This window comes from Perca fluviatilis, chromosome 16 (genome assembly GCF_010015445.1).
Source record: "Perca fluviatilis chromosome 16, GENO_Pfluv_1.0, whole genome shotgun sequence".
Taxonomy (NCBI): Eukaryota; Metazoa; Chordata; class Actinopteri; order Perciformes; family Percidae; genus Perca; species Perca fluviatilis.
In genome coordinates, this window is record NC_053127.1 from 12,309,513 (window position 1) to 12,322,729 (window position 13,217).

A 13,217-nucleotide genomic window follows, 5' to 3' on the forward strand; every position below is an offset into this window, starting at 1 on the left:
TTATCAAAAAGAAGTCCGACAGGGCACGTTGTAAACAACCCCCCCCCCCCAGGTTAGACAAATATATTTAGCAGAAAAAAACAAAGTCCTGTCGTCCTTTTTGCATGCAAAAACTCCAAGCCATTTCGTGGGACCTTTTTTACAAGCAGCTCCGACATTCAGATCACCACTGTACTTGTGACCGTCTTTGCCATTGAAACTGCTTTGCGGTGTTTACCGTGTCGCTTGCCTGTAAATTCATACTCTCTTAACTGTTACATCTAGTTGCAGCGTGCTGGCATCAACATGGGCTCAAGCCAATAAATTCAACTTGAACTTCCGAGTCCAGGTTACCTGGAGAGCCTGACTGACTGACTGATCTTGAGGACTTTGTCCAGCTAAAGGTAAAGATGGTGGTGATCCTGGTTTAAAATGACCCTCCTGTAAATGCACTTTATTCCCACTCTTCCCACCGTAGAGTCCACATGCTCGATTATCCAACCTGACCCAAAACCTCTCGTGTTACAAAGCCCTTCAGAATGCAACGAAATGTGAGAAAACCTCCTCTTCTTCAGTGTTGATAGTCTTTACATCCTGTTTGTCTTTAAACCGTATCATTTATCTTCCTAAAGGTGCATTTCATTAAGCAAGGTGGGAAGAATAAGTCTAACCAATTCCTTCAGTGTGGTTGAATACGAATCAAACCAGCAGTGCAAAAAGATCTGAAAACAATTCAACACTGAAACGTTCCACTCATTTGTTTTGCATTCCACTTTCTATAGATGTTTTAATTTATAGATTAATATTGTTAATATATGCTACTCTAGCAACAGATTTTGGTTCATTACGGATCAGAAGATAAAAGATGTGTGTGTTTAAAAAAAAAAAAAAAAAATCGGAGCTACATGTGGCCAGGACTCTCACACTGACATGCTGCAGTGTTTTCAGATTGCTGGATTCAATCAAAATGGAACACTTAAAAGAACCAAAAAGAAGAGTGTTTAAGGCCTCTTTTAGTTTTCAGTGTGTGAGCTCCGTTAACATGTCTGCCTCTGTTTTCTACCAACGGTCAAATATATAAAGAGTTTGTGTTTCTGATGAGTTTTGGTGCTTAACCGCTGCAGTGAAGTGAAGAGATAGATGGTGTGCACACCGCAGAAACCTTGTGTCACTCAGAATAAGTGGAAGAGCTTTTCACAGACACCCTTTTGCTTTTGGCGTTTAAACATAAATGCAGTCATCAGTGCAAGGAAATGTTGAGAAAAATCTTGTCCGACAATACCAGAAAATAACTGAAGTACAAGGTTTTGTTCTAGAAACTTCAATGAGATTTCAGCGGTTTGAGTTGCTAAGAGAGGTGTCAACCATTCAACTTAGTGTTGTAGCAAAGACTACCTAAACTAAGACCAAGTCATGACTTCCAGACTGCATCAAGACCAAGACAAGACCAAGACTTCAAGGGGTTGAGACCAAGTCTAGACCAAGACCAGAGCAGTCCCACACTGCAAGACACACTTTAAAATAAAATGTGGAACATGCAAACCATAGGCACTCCTCCGATTGATCTGAAAGATCCACATTGTTTATTCCCTAAAACACCCACGGAAAGCAAATTTAAGGTTCCTCTTAATTTGCCTCTTTTACGTGTGTGGATGTATAAGGGTACCACGAGAAATGTCCTGATAAAATAATCATTGCAGAGGTGAATTTTATGTGTAGGTATTTAATGATGTTACTGCAGTTGTGATCTTGACTGGTCTTGAAATAAAATCCTGATTAAAAATGCAGTCCATCCGAGACGAGACCTTCAAAAAAGTAGTCTTTAGTACTACAATTCTACAGTACTAGTTTACTGCTAATAAATGGGTCTTTATAAAAGGTTTCTGCAAGATGATGTGTGTGTGTAGAGCTTAATGAGCGCTGCGATTCATCTGTTAAATGAAATGTAGCGCCTGGCTGATAGTTGTTGTTATCATTTCACTTTTATTAAGTGGAAGCAGACTGTTTGCTGGTAATAGATTCTATGTGTTATGTGACACACAGCAGTGGAAGTAAAAAATGTCCCAGTCAATCGCCACCTGTAACTCTGCTGTGTCAGTCAGATGTTGTGTTGGATACAGAAGACTAACACACTCTGCTTTCAGCAGCTGTAAATATTAAATGAATATGACTGTGTATGCTCCGTTAACGTTTATGTTTAATAGTTTGTGTTCACAAGTGCTCTGTGTTTAAAGTGTGACACTGTTCCCTTTAAATCTCTACCTGACTGAAATATAAAATATGTATCTCCTGTGTGTGTGTGGTGGTGTGACTGTAGTACAAATTGACTGAATTACAGTTTCTGTTTATCTGTTTGACATTTTTTCAGTTGATGATAAAGAGACATTTTCCTTGATTTATACCGTTTCTGTGTTTCTTTGCCAAAACCTTTTTCATTGTGTTTTTACAACAGATCTTGAACGCTAATTCCACTCTTCTTCCACTGAGTTTGACACAGTAGAATCCTTAAAGTTTAAAGCTTTAGTGCGTAACTTTTTGATATTGATGAATGTCCGTTATGTTCAAGCCATTGCCAAATGAGTTGATACAAAGCTAATTAAGACTATGAGCGCCACAAAACTCTCTCTGTATTTCTCAGTATGGCTATGTTCAGAAGATTGTGGCGTCTGGCAACTTTCGCGCGCAGAAACTCAAATGAAAAATAATTTCCTCTTCTGAAGAGTCCATTTCTTTTTTTAATCCTTCATGTCCTCCTTGGCTACCAGCAACTGTGTGGAGGAGGGGCGGCGGTCACGGAAGGCTTGTATCATGTGGACACGCCGACAGTTTTGTTGTCGTTACTTAAAATTCTTCATGGGAGCGACAGAAACTATGTACTATAGCTTTAACTGTTTACCTCCGCCAAGGAAGTCATGTTTTCGGCTCTGTTTGTTTGTCTGCTTTTGTTTGTCTGTCAGCAGGAATACGAAAAAACCACTGGCCCAATTTTCATGAAACTTGATGGAAGGGTTTAGCATGGGCAGAACACATTACATTTTGGAGCAGATCCCAATCACAGGGTGGATACATTTCACTTTCTTTAACATTTTAAGATGGGGCATGTGTGCTGCATTTCATGTGGTGTTGGAATAATCCTAAAAGTTACTTCTCAGTCATAATTCCTCCATCGTCAGCCAGCTTCCTGTCAGTCCTATCCTCCAAATCCGGAGATGTCACAGAATTTGGACAAAAAAATGTGTCCAATTGTATTTTTTATCCCGGGTAAACCAGCAGTGATAACCAATTAAATCAGATAATCTGTGAATTTATAGCCAGCCCCACTGGACACATGCATGTTCAAAACTGACAAATACACTGAAAGAGATTTGCTGATTATTATTATCAGAGTTTATTTTTGGGTAAAGCGTAGAGAGTGTTTTATTGCAAAAGCACCTTCATGCAGAGTAAACAAGACTTCTGGTATCTTTATGTTTGAGAGGGTCCGGGTACACTTTCAGTCTTTGCGATGCCTCTCAAAATGTAAAAACAAAAACATCTTCACCCTGCTTCTGTTGGAGTGCACTTTCAGTCTATAGGAATTCTAAAGCAAGTCAGTCTAGTTCCTGAGTTCCTCAATATATATATTTTACTATAGTGAAAAACCGTGTAGCCAGATCTGTATCCTAAAGTAAACCAGTTATGCTCCAATATTACCGGTTGATTGATATGTTGTCCCTCCATTTATCAGAGCAAGGACAACAGGACATGAGTCATGAATTCCCATTGAAATTGGTCCTGAGTTGTGAAAAACAAAAGAAACACAGACATTGAGATTTTCCACAAATTTTCCCTGTGCTCTAGCTTATATTAGCTGACCACTTAGTACAACTGTCTGTATTTCGGGGTTAATAAATACATGAAAAAGGCTAGTGTTTAGTACAGTGTCTGCTGCCTTGATGAGGCAAATGGTGGTGGCGAATGGTGCTTGAATTTCCCACATGGAATTCAAACTTGTTCCTTCTTTTCCATTTAGATGATACAGTCTATGGTAGGAACTGAAAAACTACATCTCTCTGTCTCTGGAAGATAACTAAGTTTTCTAAAGCCTTAATGCAGAATTCACAACTTTGGCTATGCTTTTTCCTGTCCCAGATACATTATTGTGGTCAGAGACTGAAAGTCTTGTGTCGGAAGGGAATGAACGCTTTCTCTCGTCACAATGGATTGTCTAGTTCGAGCCGTTCCGAGACGCATCTTGACCTTGATGTGTGCTTTCCCAGACGCTATGACAGTAAACATCAGTGATGTTTGGTTGAGTTTCTTGGAGACAAGTCTGAGACGGTACCCACTAAGATTGTCAGTTAAACATGGGTGGGAAAAGGCGGGAGGCAGCGAACACTCAAAAACAACATAACATGGCTTTAAAAAAGGCAAAGACCAACATTAGTGTTCCATGTGTTATGTGGACATGGACTGATGGACTCTGACCTCGAATTCGGGCAACATGCACTCCAGTAGCTGTTCTCTCTTACTGAAATAATCTTGAAATCTGGGATCAGTTGTGAATGTCAATGTGACACTACAAAACATCTTGTAGTGTGAGCAGCAGTACAACAGTTCTGACATCTTGAAATATAGTCTGGAGGACAAGCTCTTAGTTTCCTTCCTCTTCTAGATCTTGGTTGTTCAGGAACAGTTTGTTTTCTCAAATGAGACCTGGCTTCATGTGGAAAAATACCTCGACTCAGGCTTCCTGGAAAGACGTATTTGCATAAAAAAAGAAGACCCTTAAGGCCCAGACGGCTGACCCTCGGCAGAAAAGGCAGTTGGACTGATCAGTCTCCCCGAGTTGGTCAAAAAACGTGCCTTGGAACACACCAAAGCGACGAGATGTAATACGTCTCCATAACAGCAAGCAGCGCTAATCTGTATTGTCGCCCAAAAATGAAAACCGGCAGCTGATTGGAAGAACGCGTCACATGGGTCATTTCAGATCGACAAAGGTCAGTTTAAAAGATTTTCGTCAGATTTTGAGAGACTCTAGTCACGCTCATTCCGCTCCCCGTTTCCGGGTTAGCACTCTACCAATCAGATGGGTCATTTGAGTCCGACTGCCGTCAGTGCCCGCCCCGCCGATTCTACATGTCAAAATGAAGGCCGACGGCCCCTCGGACGGACGACGGCACAGAACACACCGAACAGACTTGAGTCACTGACCTCGCCAGACTGTCCGAGGGCCGATTATCGGTAGGCTTTAGAGTGTCCATCAGTTGCTCCAGTATACCAGTCCAACAGCCCCTAGATGGGGAAGTCCAGACATTCACAGGTGAAGAAGCTTGCCAACGTCCATAACTATCTCTTTAAAGTTTAACTTTTTTGCATTCTTCTGGTAACCGTGAACTTAAGCTACTCAGCCTGAGGCTAACGTGAAATTACACAAACATTTATTTATTTAGATTGCCTTCTGGATTGGACAATAACATTGAACTTCGAGGAGTTGGATCTCCTGTTGAGATCTTCTTTCACTCTTTCTCACTGTTCATCCATCCATCCTTCTCATCAAGCTCTGTGCAACAACAACTCCTCTCTCCCTGTCTTATCCTCCGACCTATCCAAACCCTTCAAAGAATTCATCTATCTTTGTATACATCTTCAAAGACTCGCTCCTCCTCTTCCTCCTTCATCCCCTCCTCTTCTTTTGATATCTCCATGCATTTGGAAGAACAGCTCCATCTCTCTCTGCAGCGTGTTGTTTCGGAAGTCGGCGTCTGCTTTGGCTTGCTCCATGTTGCGGATTTTGATCTCGGCTACGCTTCGGCTACACTTCTGCTGCTCCAGACTGAGCCGTAGTACTGCAACCTGCCGCTCCAGGACGTCATTACAGCGCTCCAACCTGCAATACATACAAATACCATATAGTACATACACTTATACAACAAACACTAGTAGCTAAATGTCACATTTGTGAAATATCAGGCCACTTGTATACATGTCCTCCTTGTGCTGGTGTCTCACCTCTGTATCCTGGCCTGGTACTCAGCCTTCTGCTGGGCCATCTGCTGCCGCAGCTCAGCCAGGAGTGAGTGAGTGTCCCTGGGCTGTGAGTCAGGCTCAGGCCCCTGGAGGTCTGGAGGACCAGAGGGGAGGAACACCTCTGAGCTGCCCGTACTTAGAGGGCTGTCACTGAGTACAGAACAGGAGGCTGGGGAGGTAGGGTGGTGGACGTTGTCACCATCATCATCATCCTCATTATAATCATCATCAACGTCTTCATCATTTTCATTGTTGTCTTCATGATCGTCATTATCACTGTTTTCCTCTTCTGCTACCTGACTTGAAGGTAATCTTTTAAGTCTCTTTGGTGACACGTCCGGACTAACCGCTCCCAATGCATCACTGCTCTCGTCCAATGGTAGAATCTCGCAGGAAGACCATGAAGAGGATGAGTCCCTTGTCTGCCCTTCCTCCTCTACCTCTACCTGCTCTTCACACATTCCAATATGGCCTCCTGAATCGTTGGTTTCAAAATGTCCACCACTGACGTCCTCCATCCTCTGACGTAGAGACCCTTTGTCCAAGTTGTCATAGGCAGAAAGGTTGCTGTCCTCCTGAGCCTCACTGCTGCCCTCGCTGGCTGTTCTTGGCACTGCACCCTCTTCCTCTGCAGCACCAGAGCTCCAGAAGCCAGCACTTGCCTCTGTCGGGCCGGGCCAGGCCTTTGCCCAGCCCATGAGCATCGGTCTGGGCTTGGAGCTGTCTGGCAGTTGGTCTTGTAGCTCAAGGCTGTTTGTAGAGGCTTGAACATTTGCAGAGGATGGTCCTTGGCCCATGTGGTACTGGTGATAATCCATATTGTGTCTGTCAGAGTGGTGCTGAAGGGGCTGACTGGAGGAGGGCAAGGGGTAGAAGCAGTTCTCTGGGTGTGAGGAGGTGTAGCGATGGCCGAGAAGTCTCTTCCGGCCAAAGGATACATCTGATTTGGCAGCAGCAGTGTAGATGCAACTACAGAAAGCAGGGAAAGGGAGGTTAGACTTTCAAGATGATCCATTTTTTACTTCTAAAATCACTGCACTTGCAAGGACCAATTTTACAACAGTATGTGATAAAATGTTTTATCATTTAAGGTAGAATTGAACATTAAAGATGGATGTGTGTGAGAAAAGGGATGTAAGTAGGAAGAAAATGTTATTGGTTTGGCATGTCTAGGACAAAAGAATAAAAGGCCAGGAAAGAGGAGGCTCGGGGGGGGGGGGATCCATTACTTGTCTCCCTCTCCCTCTGTGTGAATGATGTTCTCGAGTTATTCCTATTGTGTTTTGTTTTGTAGGCACTTGGAAGTTGCTAGTTGCCAGAGCACGCAGATAGACTGTGAGTCTGTGAGATGTAAATCAGAATCAGAATATTTATTGATCCCCTCAGGGAAATTATTTTGTTGGAGTTGTTGTGGGGTTGATGGCGAAGCTTTGTTACAGTTAGTCTGTTGCACCTGGAGTTCTGTTCGTCTGCACCAGGCTGTCCTGGCTCTCCGGACCGCTCAACGATGAGAGGCATAGACAGCTGGCGGAGGCAGGGCGACGGGTGGAGATGAGGCTGCCTCAGAGCACTTGGTGATGCATGTGAACCTCCAGGTGGACGGGCGGAGATGAGTGGGGGGATTTTGGCAAACAGAGACTCATGCTCTCTGATCAGCTCCAACATCAGCACCTGGACCAGTACTGCACCTAGGACACACGTAGAGACATTAAGACATTCTTCAAAAAAAATGAATAATTAATCAATTATATTGTGCTGTCTACCTCCCATGATGCTTTGTGGGTCTTCAGCTTTGGCTCGAAGGATGTTTGGCCCAAACACAGTGGCCAAGTTCTGACCACTCATCTTGTTGCTGCTGGAGAAACTCTGGACCTCATTTAGAAACCTGCATTTTAAATGCTGAAATCAGTCAACATACATTTCCACCACCCATTTAAAGCATAAACAAAAGACAAGTTTAACCATTAATATTATATAACATAACACTTTTTTTCAAAACAAGACAAGTACTTTAAAGGTGCCCTGCCACACCATTTCATTACTTTGTGGTAATGTCTAAAGTTCTACCGTGGACTGGAAAAAATGCCTTGGTTACCTTGTTTCAAGCCATTCTAGCATAGTATAGAAAGCCTACAGGAAGACTCAGCTCGATTTCTGCAAGTTCTCATTAATATTCAACAAGCTAAGCTGTTTGAATCTGATTGGCTAACAGCTAGCCAATGAGAGACTGGCTGTCAGAATCCTTTACCCAGCCCAACTGGGCGAGTTAATGAATAGTAATGAGCTCAGGCAATATGATATCAGACTGACCAGCTTTTGTAATTGGCCTGATTTCTCTGCTTATGTCTTTTCAGTGGCTAGAGCTGACAAAGGAGGAACACATATGGACCTAGTAAAGGAAGTAAAAACGGTTTTGTATGGCAGGGCACCTTTAATGAAAACCTGGCTACAGACTGTCAGTCTAAATAACAAGGTGCTTACTGGCAGATAAAGTTGAGTAGGTTGAAGTTTGCAACTGGCAACTCATGAAGAAGATTCCTCAACTCCCCCAAAACCTGAGGGGGGAATAATAAGAGGATGGGATTCAGGATAGGGGGGAGGAAGAAAGGACGTTTTTTTTTTCTTCCTTTATTGGTGCCACCCATAGACTGTATAATATTAATGGACAACGCATCCGGTTCGGCGAAGTGCTGCAAATGCGGAAGTGCCTTAAACCTGCATTCTATCTGAATTCCAGCAGGGGGCGACACGTGCGGTTGCAAAAGGAGGTCGGTTTCTGTAGAAGTCTATGAGAAAGTGACCCACTTCTCACTTGATTAATTACCTCAGTAAACATTTTCATAATGAGTTTATGGTCTCAATTGCTAGTTTTATGTCTTCTGCAACACAGAATGATGATTTTTTAAACTATATCTCGTTGATTTTAAAATCAACGATAAAGCGGGGGTATTTTAGGGCGTGGCTATGATGTGATTGCCAGTGAAAGTGGGTAACGTAACATAGAGTGTAAGCAGCTCCTCTCTCACTCCTTCTTGTCTAAAATTGTCACATCCGCAACCAAGATGGCTGCGCCCGTAACAGCAAACTCGACGACGGCAGATCTCCACAAACCAATGGGTGATGTCACACATGCGCTGTCCATTAATATACGGTCTATGGTGCCAACTGCTAAATGTTGTTTATATATTTACTAGAGGGGAAAGTTTATATGCTACTGTATGCCATGTAAGTGGCAGCAATTAACCAGCTAAAGAAGATAGCTGATGTAAACATGAATATAAATAATTATAAAAAATGTATTTATTAAAAAAGGAGGCTTTGCAAATGTTTTTGTTCAGCCTCATTAATAAACTGTAAGAAATACTGAAATTATAGATAACTGTACCTTTTAGAGTAACTTAAAGCGATATTTGAGATTTTTTGAAGTTGGGTTGTATGAGGTACTTCAGTGTATTACCGGACTTTTGTTCAGTGGCTAAAATATGTTTCGCTGCTGCCCTCGTCCAAAGCAGCACATTGCTTAGCTTCCTTGTCAATACTCTTGTCTGCTTCCCCAAACTGGGGGCGTGTTGACCGCCATCTACTGTAGGAAATACACTTACTATGGAAAAGTACCTCATACAACCCCACTTCAAAATATCCCAAGAGCAGTGTTCTGTTGCCCTTTGTGGTTGAGCAGGCAGGTGAGCCAAGTTAAACCACTAGAGATCAGCATCAACAAGATTTCCAGGGGGTGTTAAGCTGCTCTATGAATTGTTTGACTATTGTTCACAGAGCTGCAGTTACCAGTGTGCGGTCACTCGACAGCTTCTGACCACAGAGCAAGAAGTCCTGGTATCGTCTGTAAGGAACCAGAGGCTCCGGCAGCTGTCTGAGGTAGAGCTTCAGCAGTGACGCCACTGTGTGGACGTCTGTGCTACTGCAGGCAAAACACACAGCAAGCTATAACTTCTTTTAAAAACCTTTTTAAGAACAAGTGATCAGAAAACATTACAGTACAAAAAAACTGGGAGATTGTACCTGTCGAAGGAAGGTCTCTCCCCTGCATCAAAAGCCTCCTGCAGCTCTTTGACCAGACTGGCCTGTCCCGGCTGGCGAAACAAGCCCACTTCATGCAAACCACGCTCCCTGATGAAGTTCACACACTGCTCCACCACTAAAGGAACTAAACGTACCCCATAACGTCGCTCATATAACACCGTCTCCTCCAGACGCTGACCAAAGACCCCTGCAAGAGAGGAAGATATTTAATAGAGCTAAGTTCCACCATCCAATCAGAAACAAGAGGTAAGGTCTTTGAAAATCGTTCACATTGCTAAAAAAAAGAAAAAAGAAACCAGAATACAGAGTGAGACATGTAGCTGGCCTGTCATATTGCGTGTTTAGGTGACCTTAGTCTGGAGTACAAGTACCTGTGGTGTGGCCACAACCGTACTCCACAGTGCTATGTTGATTGGTCTGGCAATGCTAGACTAAGGTGTACTTACCTGTGAAAGGGATCCAGACCCCCTTGTTGAGGCTCTTCAGCCACTCGTCACCTTGACCGGCACTGTTGGAGAGGAAGAAATACGAGCCTGGGCTGGCCAACACGTCTCTGTTACCTGCTTATACACAAACAGGGCTGTTTTTAGGGAGCTTGTCCAAGTCAAGCCTCAAGTTTTTATAACTAAGTCAAAATGCAAGCCAAGTTGCAAGTCAATCACTGCTGACCATTACAATTACACAATGCTAATGTAGTCTACTTCAAGTGCATTCAAAAGTTTTCTGTGTGGTTTATTGTAATAGTGTACCTTTTTATGCTAATGTGTTATGCTAGTAGTGGCTAATGAAGCTTTGAGCCGCTAGCCTCAAACAGAGATGAGGAGCGGGCTACCCACAACCACAGATTTTGTTTCACATGTAAACAGACTTTGAGGAGTGAAATTGGCACACTTCCCCTTTATGCCTTGTTTCCACAAGGGTTTCTTTGGGGTCCATAATTCCGTCAAGTATGCAAAGTATGCCCCCTAGTGTTTAATGCAAGAAAATGCTAACTTCCTGTGGAATACAGTGCATACGATCTGTCCGAAGTGTGCTTCAACATACTGGAGGCAAATTCCAGTCCAAAAAAAAGCAGGACGAGTTTCACAAACATTATAACAATATTTAGGTTTAGTTAGGCTTAGGCACAAAACTACTTGTTTATAAGAGAAAGAAATATGTTGGTCATGGTCAAAATGTTACAATGCACATGGATGCTACACTGTAAAATATTACAGACCCATTTAGTTATGTCCACTTATTTCTTATTTTTAACTGAACCAGCTTATACAAGTTGTCGATTTTGAACTCAACTTTATGAGTTTTTGAAAGTTAAACTTGCATTTATTCGTTGGGTTGACTATTTAAAAAGATTTATGTGTTGATTAAACTTAGGTATGTAAGTTAAGTTATCAACCAATTGCAGTCAGGACTGCTATTGGTTCATTGGCTGGCCAATTCCCATGATGCAAGGCGGTAAATAGAGTTTTGTTAAAATTTGCTGAAAAGTTTGCAGTTTGTTCGAAATACAAATGTAACTTTATGAATTACGTTTATTAAACGTGTGTTTAGAATGTAGTGTTTTGTTGCCTGGTAATTGTCATTGTTGTGCTGGTTTACATTTGTAACCATGAGTTAAGTGACTGTTACGTTTGGTAAGAAGAGCTGGAATATTACAGTGTTAGACGTTGAGCAGTAATGAGCTTCCTTCAGCCATTAATCTGCGGCGTGTCACTTCACTAGCGGCCATTTTATGTCAAGTGACACAAGATCAGCAGAGAGGCTGCTATTTTGCACGGGGCCCTGGGGTGGCCCCACCCACGGTATCTCCGCTATAAATGTGGTTATGTTGTTTTAACTTGAAAGTGTGAGTTGAAATAAAGAAGAAAGGTATGTCTGTTATACTAGGCAAGGAAGGTTTCTTGCATTATTAAAGAAAATAAATGATTTGTTTGAACTTAAAGTAGGAAGTTAAACCAAGTAATACAAAGTTAAATCAACTAAAAGAACAACTTTAACAAAACTAGAACACTGTAGTTACATCAACCTCATTAACTTTAATTTCTAAGTTGAAACAAAGGCAGTCTTCAAGTTGAGTGAACTTCGATTTTCAAGGCAGCAAGGGAACTTGCATTTCCAAGTTAAACTAACATGAAATTTATTACCGTGTAGAGGACTTTGTCAGGTAAATGTATATAATTTTAGCAAATGCTGTCTTTTTTAATGTGAGGTCAGTGTCATATTTGATTACCCACCTCCCCCTGAAATTTGATCCTGTCCGAATGGGGATTAAGAAAGTAACACCACGACCAAAGACATGGTGTTACAAATGACATGAATCTTAACAAAGAACAAAAAAGTAACATGGGACCACCCATGTCAAATTTCTATTAACCCCCACAATCAGCCACCATTATAGTACACCCACACACACACACACACACACACACACACACACACACACACACACACACACACACACACACACACACACACACACACACACACACACCACATAAGCTACATTCTCTCGCCCACCCATCCCTATCTTCATCTCATTAACACACTTATCCCCATCTTCTTCCCCATCTCCCATCCTGCACCACTTTCTGTCCTCCTCAAAGTCACATCATACATATATGTATGAAACACACTCACTCACACACACACACACACACACACACACACACACACACACACACACACACACACAAAGTCACCTCATCTCAGATAGAAGACCCTGAGTCAGCATTTAACATATAGGCCTATCACTGAAGGGCAACACACAATCACACACAGCTAGAGTTCTGGAGGGATTAACAAACAATATGTTGATGGCATGTACTGTATGTGTGTGCGTGTGTGCGTGCGTGCATGTGGCTCACCTTTGTGGCCTGTACTGTCATGTTTCCAGGACTTGAAGCAGCTGAGTCCCATTCTGCAGCACTCCTGCTCCGGTTGCTATGGTAACAGTTGTAGATGCTCAGCGTAACTAAGACACAACGATGTGAAAGTTTTTTGCACCTGACTTGTGAAAGTTTAGAGGGTGAGACAGCAGCGGTGCATAAAAAAACTGCATCACTTATGGTTTTTCTTTCGTCACGCTTCAGTCGTGGGCCCCTATTACCGCCCAGATTCCTAGTTTTAGCTATCGGACTTAGGCAGATTGTGAAAAGTTCTTTGTTTTTAACATCCTGGTAGATGTA

General features: G+C 42.5%; 1 protein-coding gene across 1 annotated transcript; it reads right to left on the reverse strand.

Moving 5' to 3' along the window:
- Positions 1-5,153: 5,153 nt before the first annotated feature.
- On the reverse strand, positions 5,154-12,981 carry LOC120544437 (rho GTPase-activating protein 22-like). Its single transcript, XM_039778174.1, has 9 exons — positions 12,897-12,981; positions 10,479-10,592; positions 10,012-10,219; positions 9,778-9,910; positions 8,473-8,546; positions 7,755-7,876; positions 7,445-7,679; positions 5,974-6,960; positions 5,154-5,851 (listed from the first exon to the last, which is right to left on the reverse strand). The coding sequence occupies exons 1-9, from the start codon at positions 12,946-12,948 to the stop codon at positions 5,611-5,613; spliced, it is 2,166 nt and encodes a 721-aa protein (XP_039634108.1). The 5' UTR covers positions 12,949-12,981; the 3' UTR covers positions 5,154-5,610.
- Between the last annotated feature and the right edge of the window lie 236 nt (positions 12,982-13,217).

Bases quoted from the DNA above. Each gene is read 5' to 3' on its own strand.
- LOC120544437 (XM_039778174.1), bottom strand. From the start codon at position 12,948: ATGGGACTCAGCTGCTTCAAGTCCTGGAAACATGACAGTACAGGCCAC. The intron at 10,220-10,478 runs GTAAGTACACCT...CCTCTCTTGCAG, and splicing joins GGTCTGGATCCCTTTCACAG to GGGTCTTTGGTCAGCGTCTG. The intron at 7,680-7,754 runs GTAGACAGCACA...CGTGTGTCCTAG, and splicing joins CCCACAAAGCATCATGGGAG to GTGCAGTACTGGTCCAGGTG.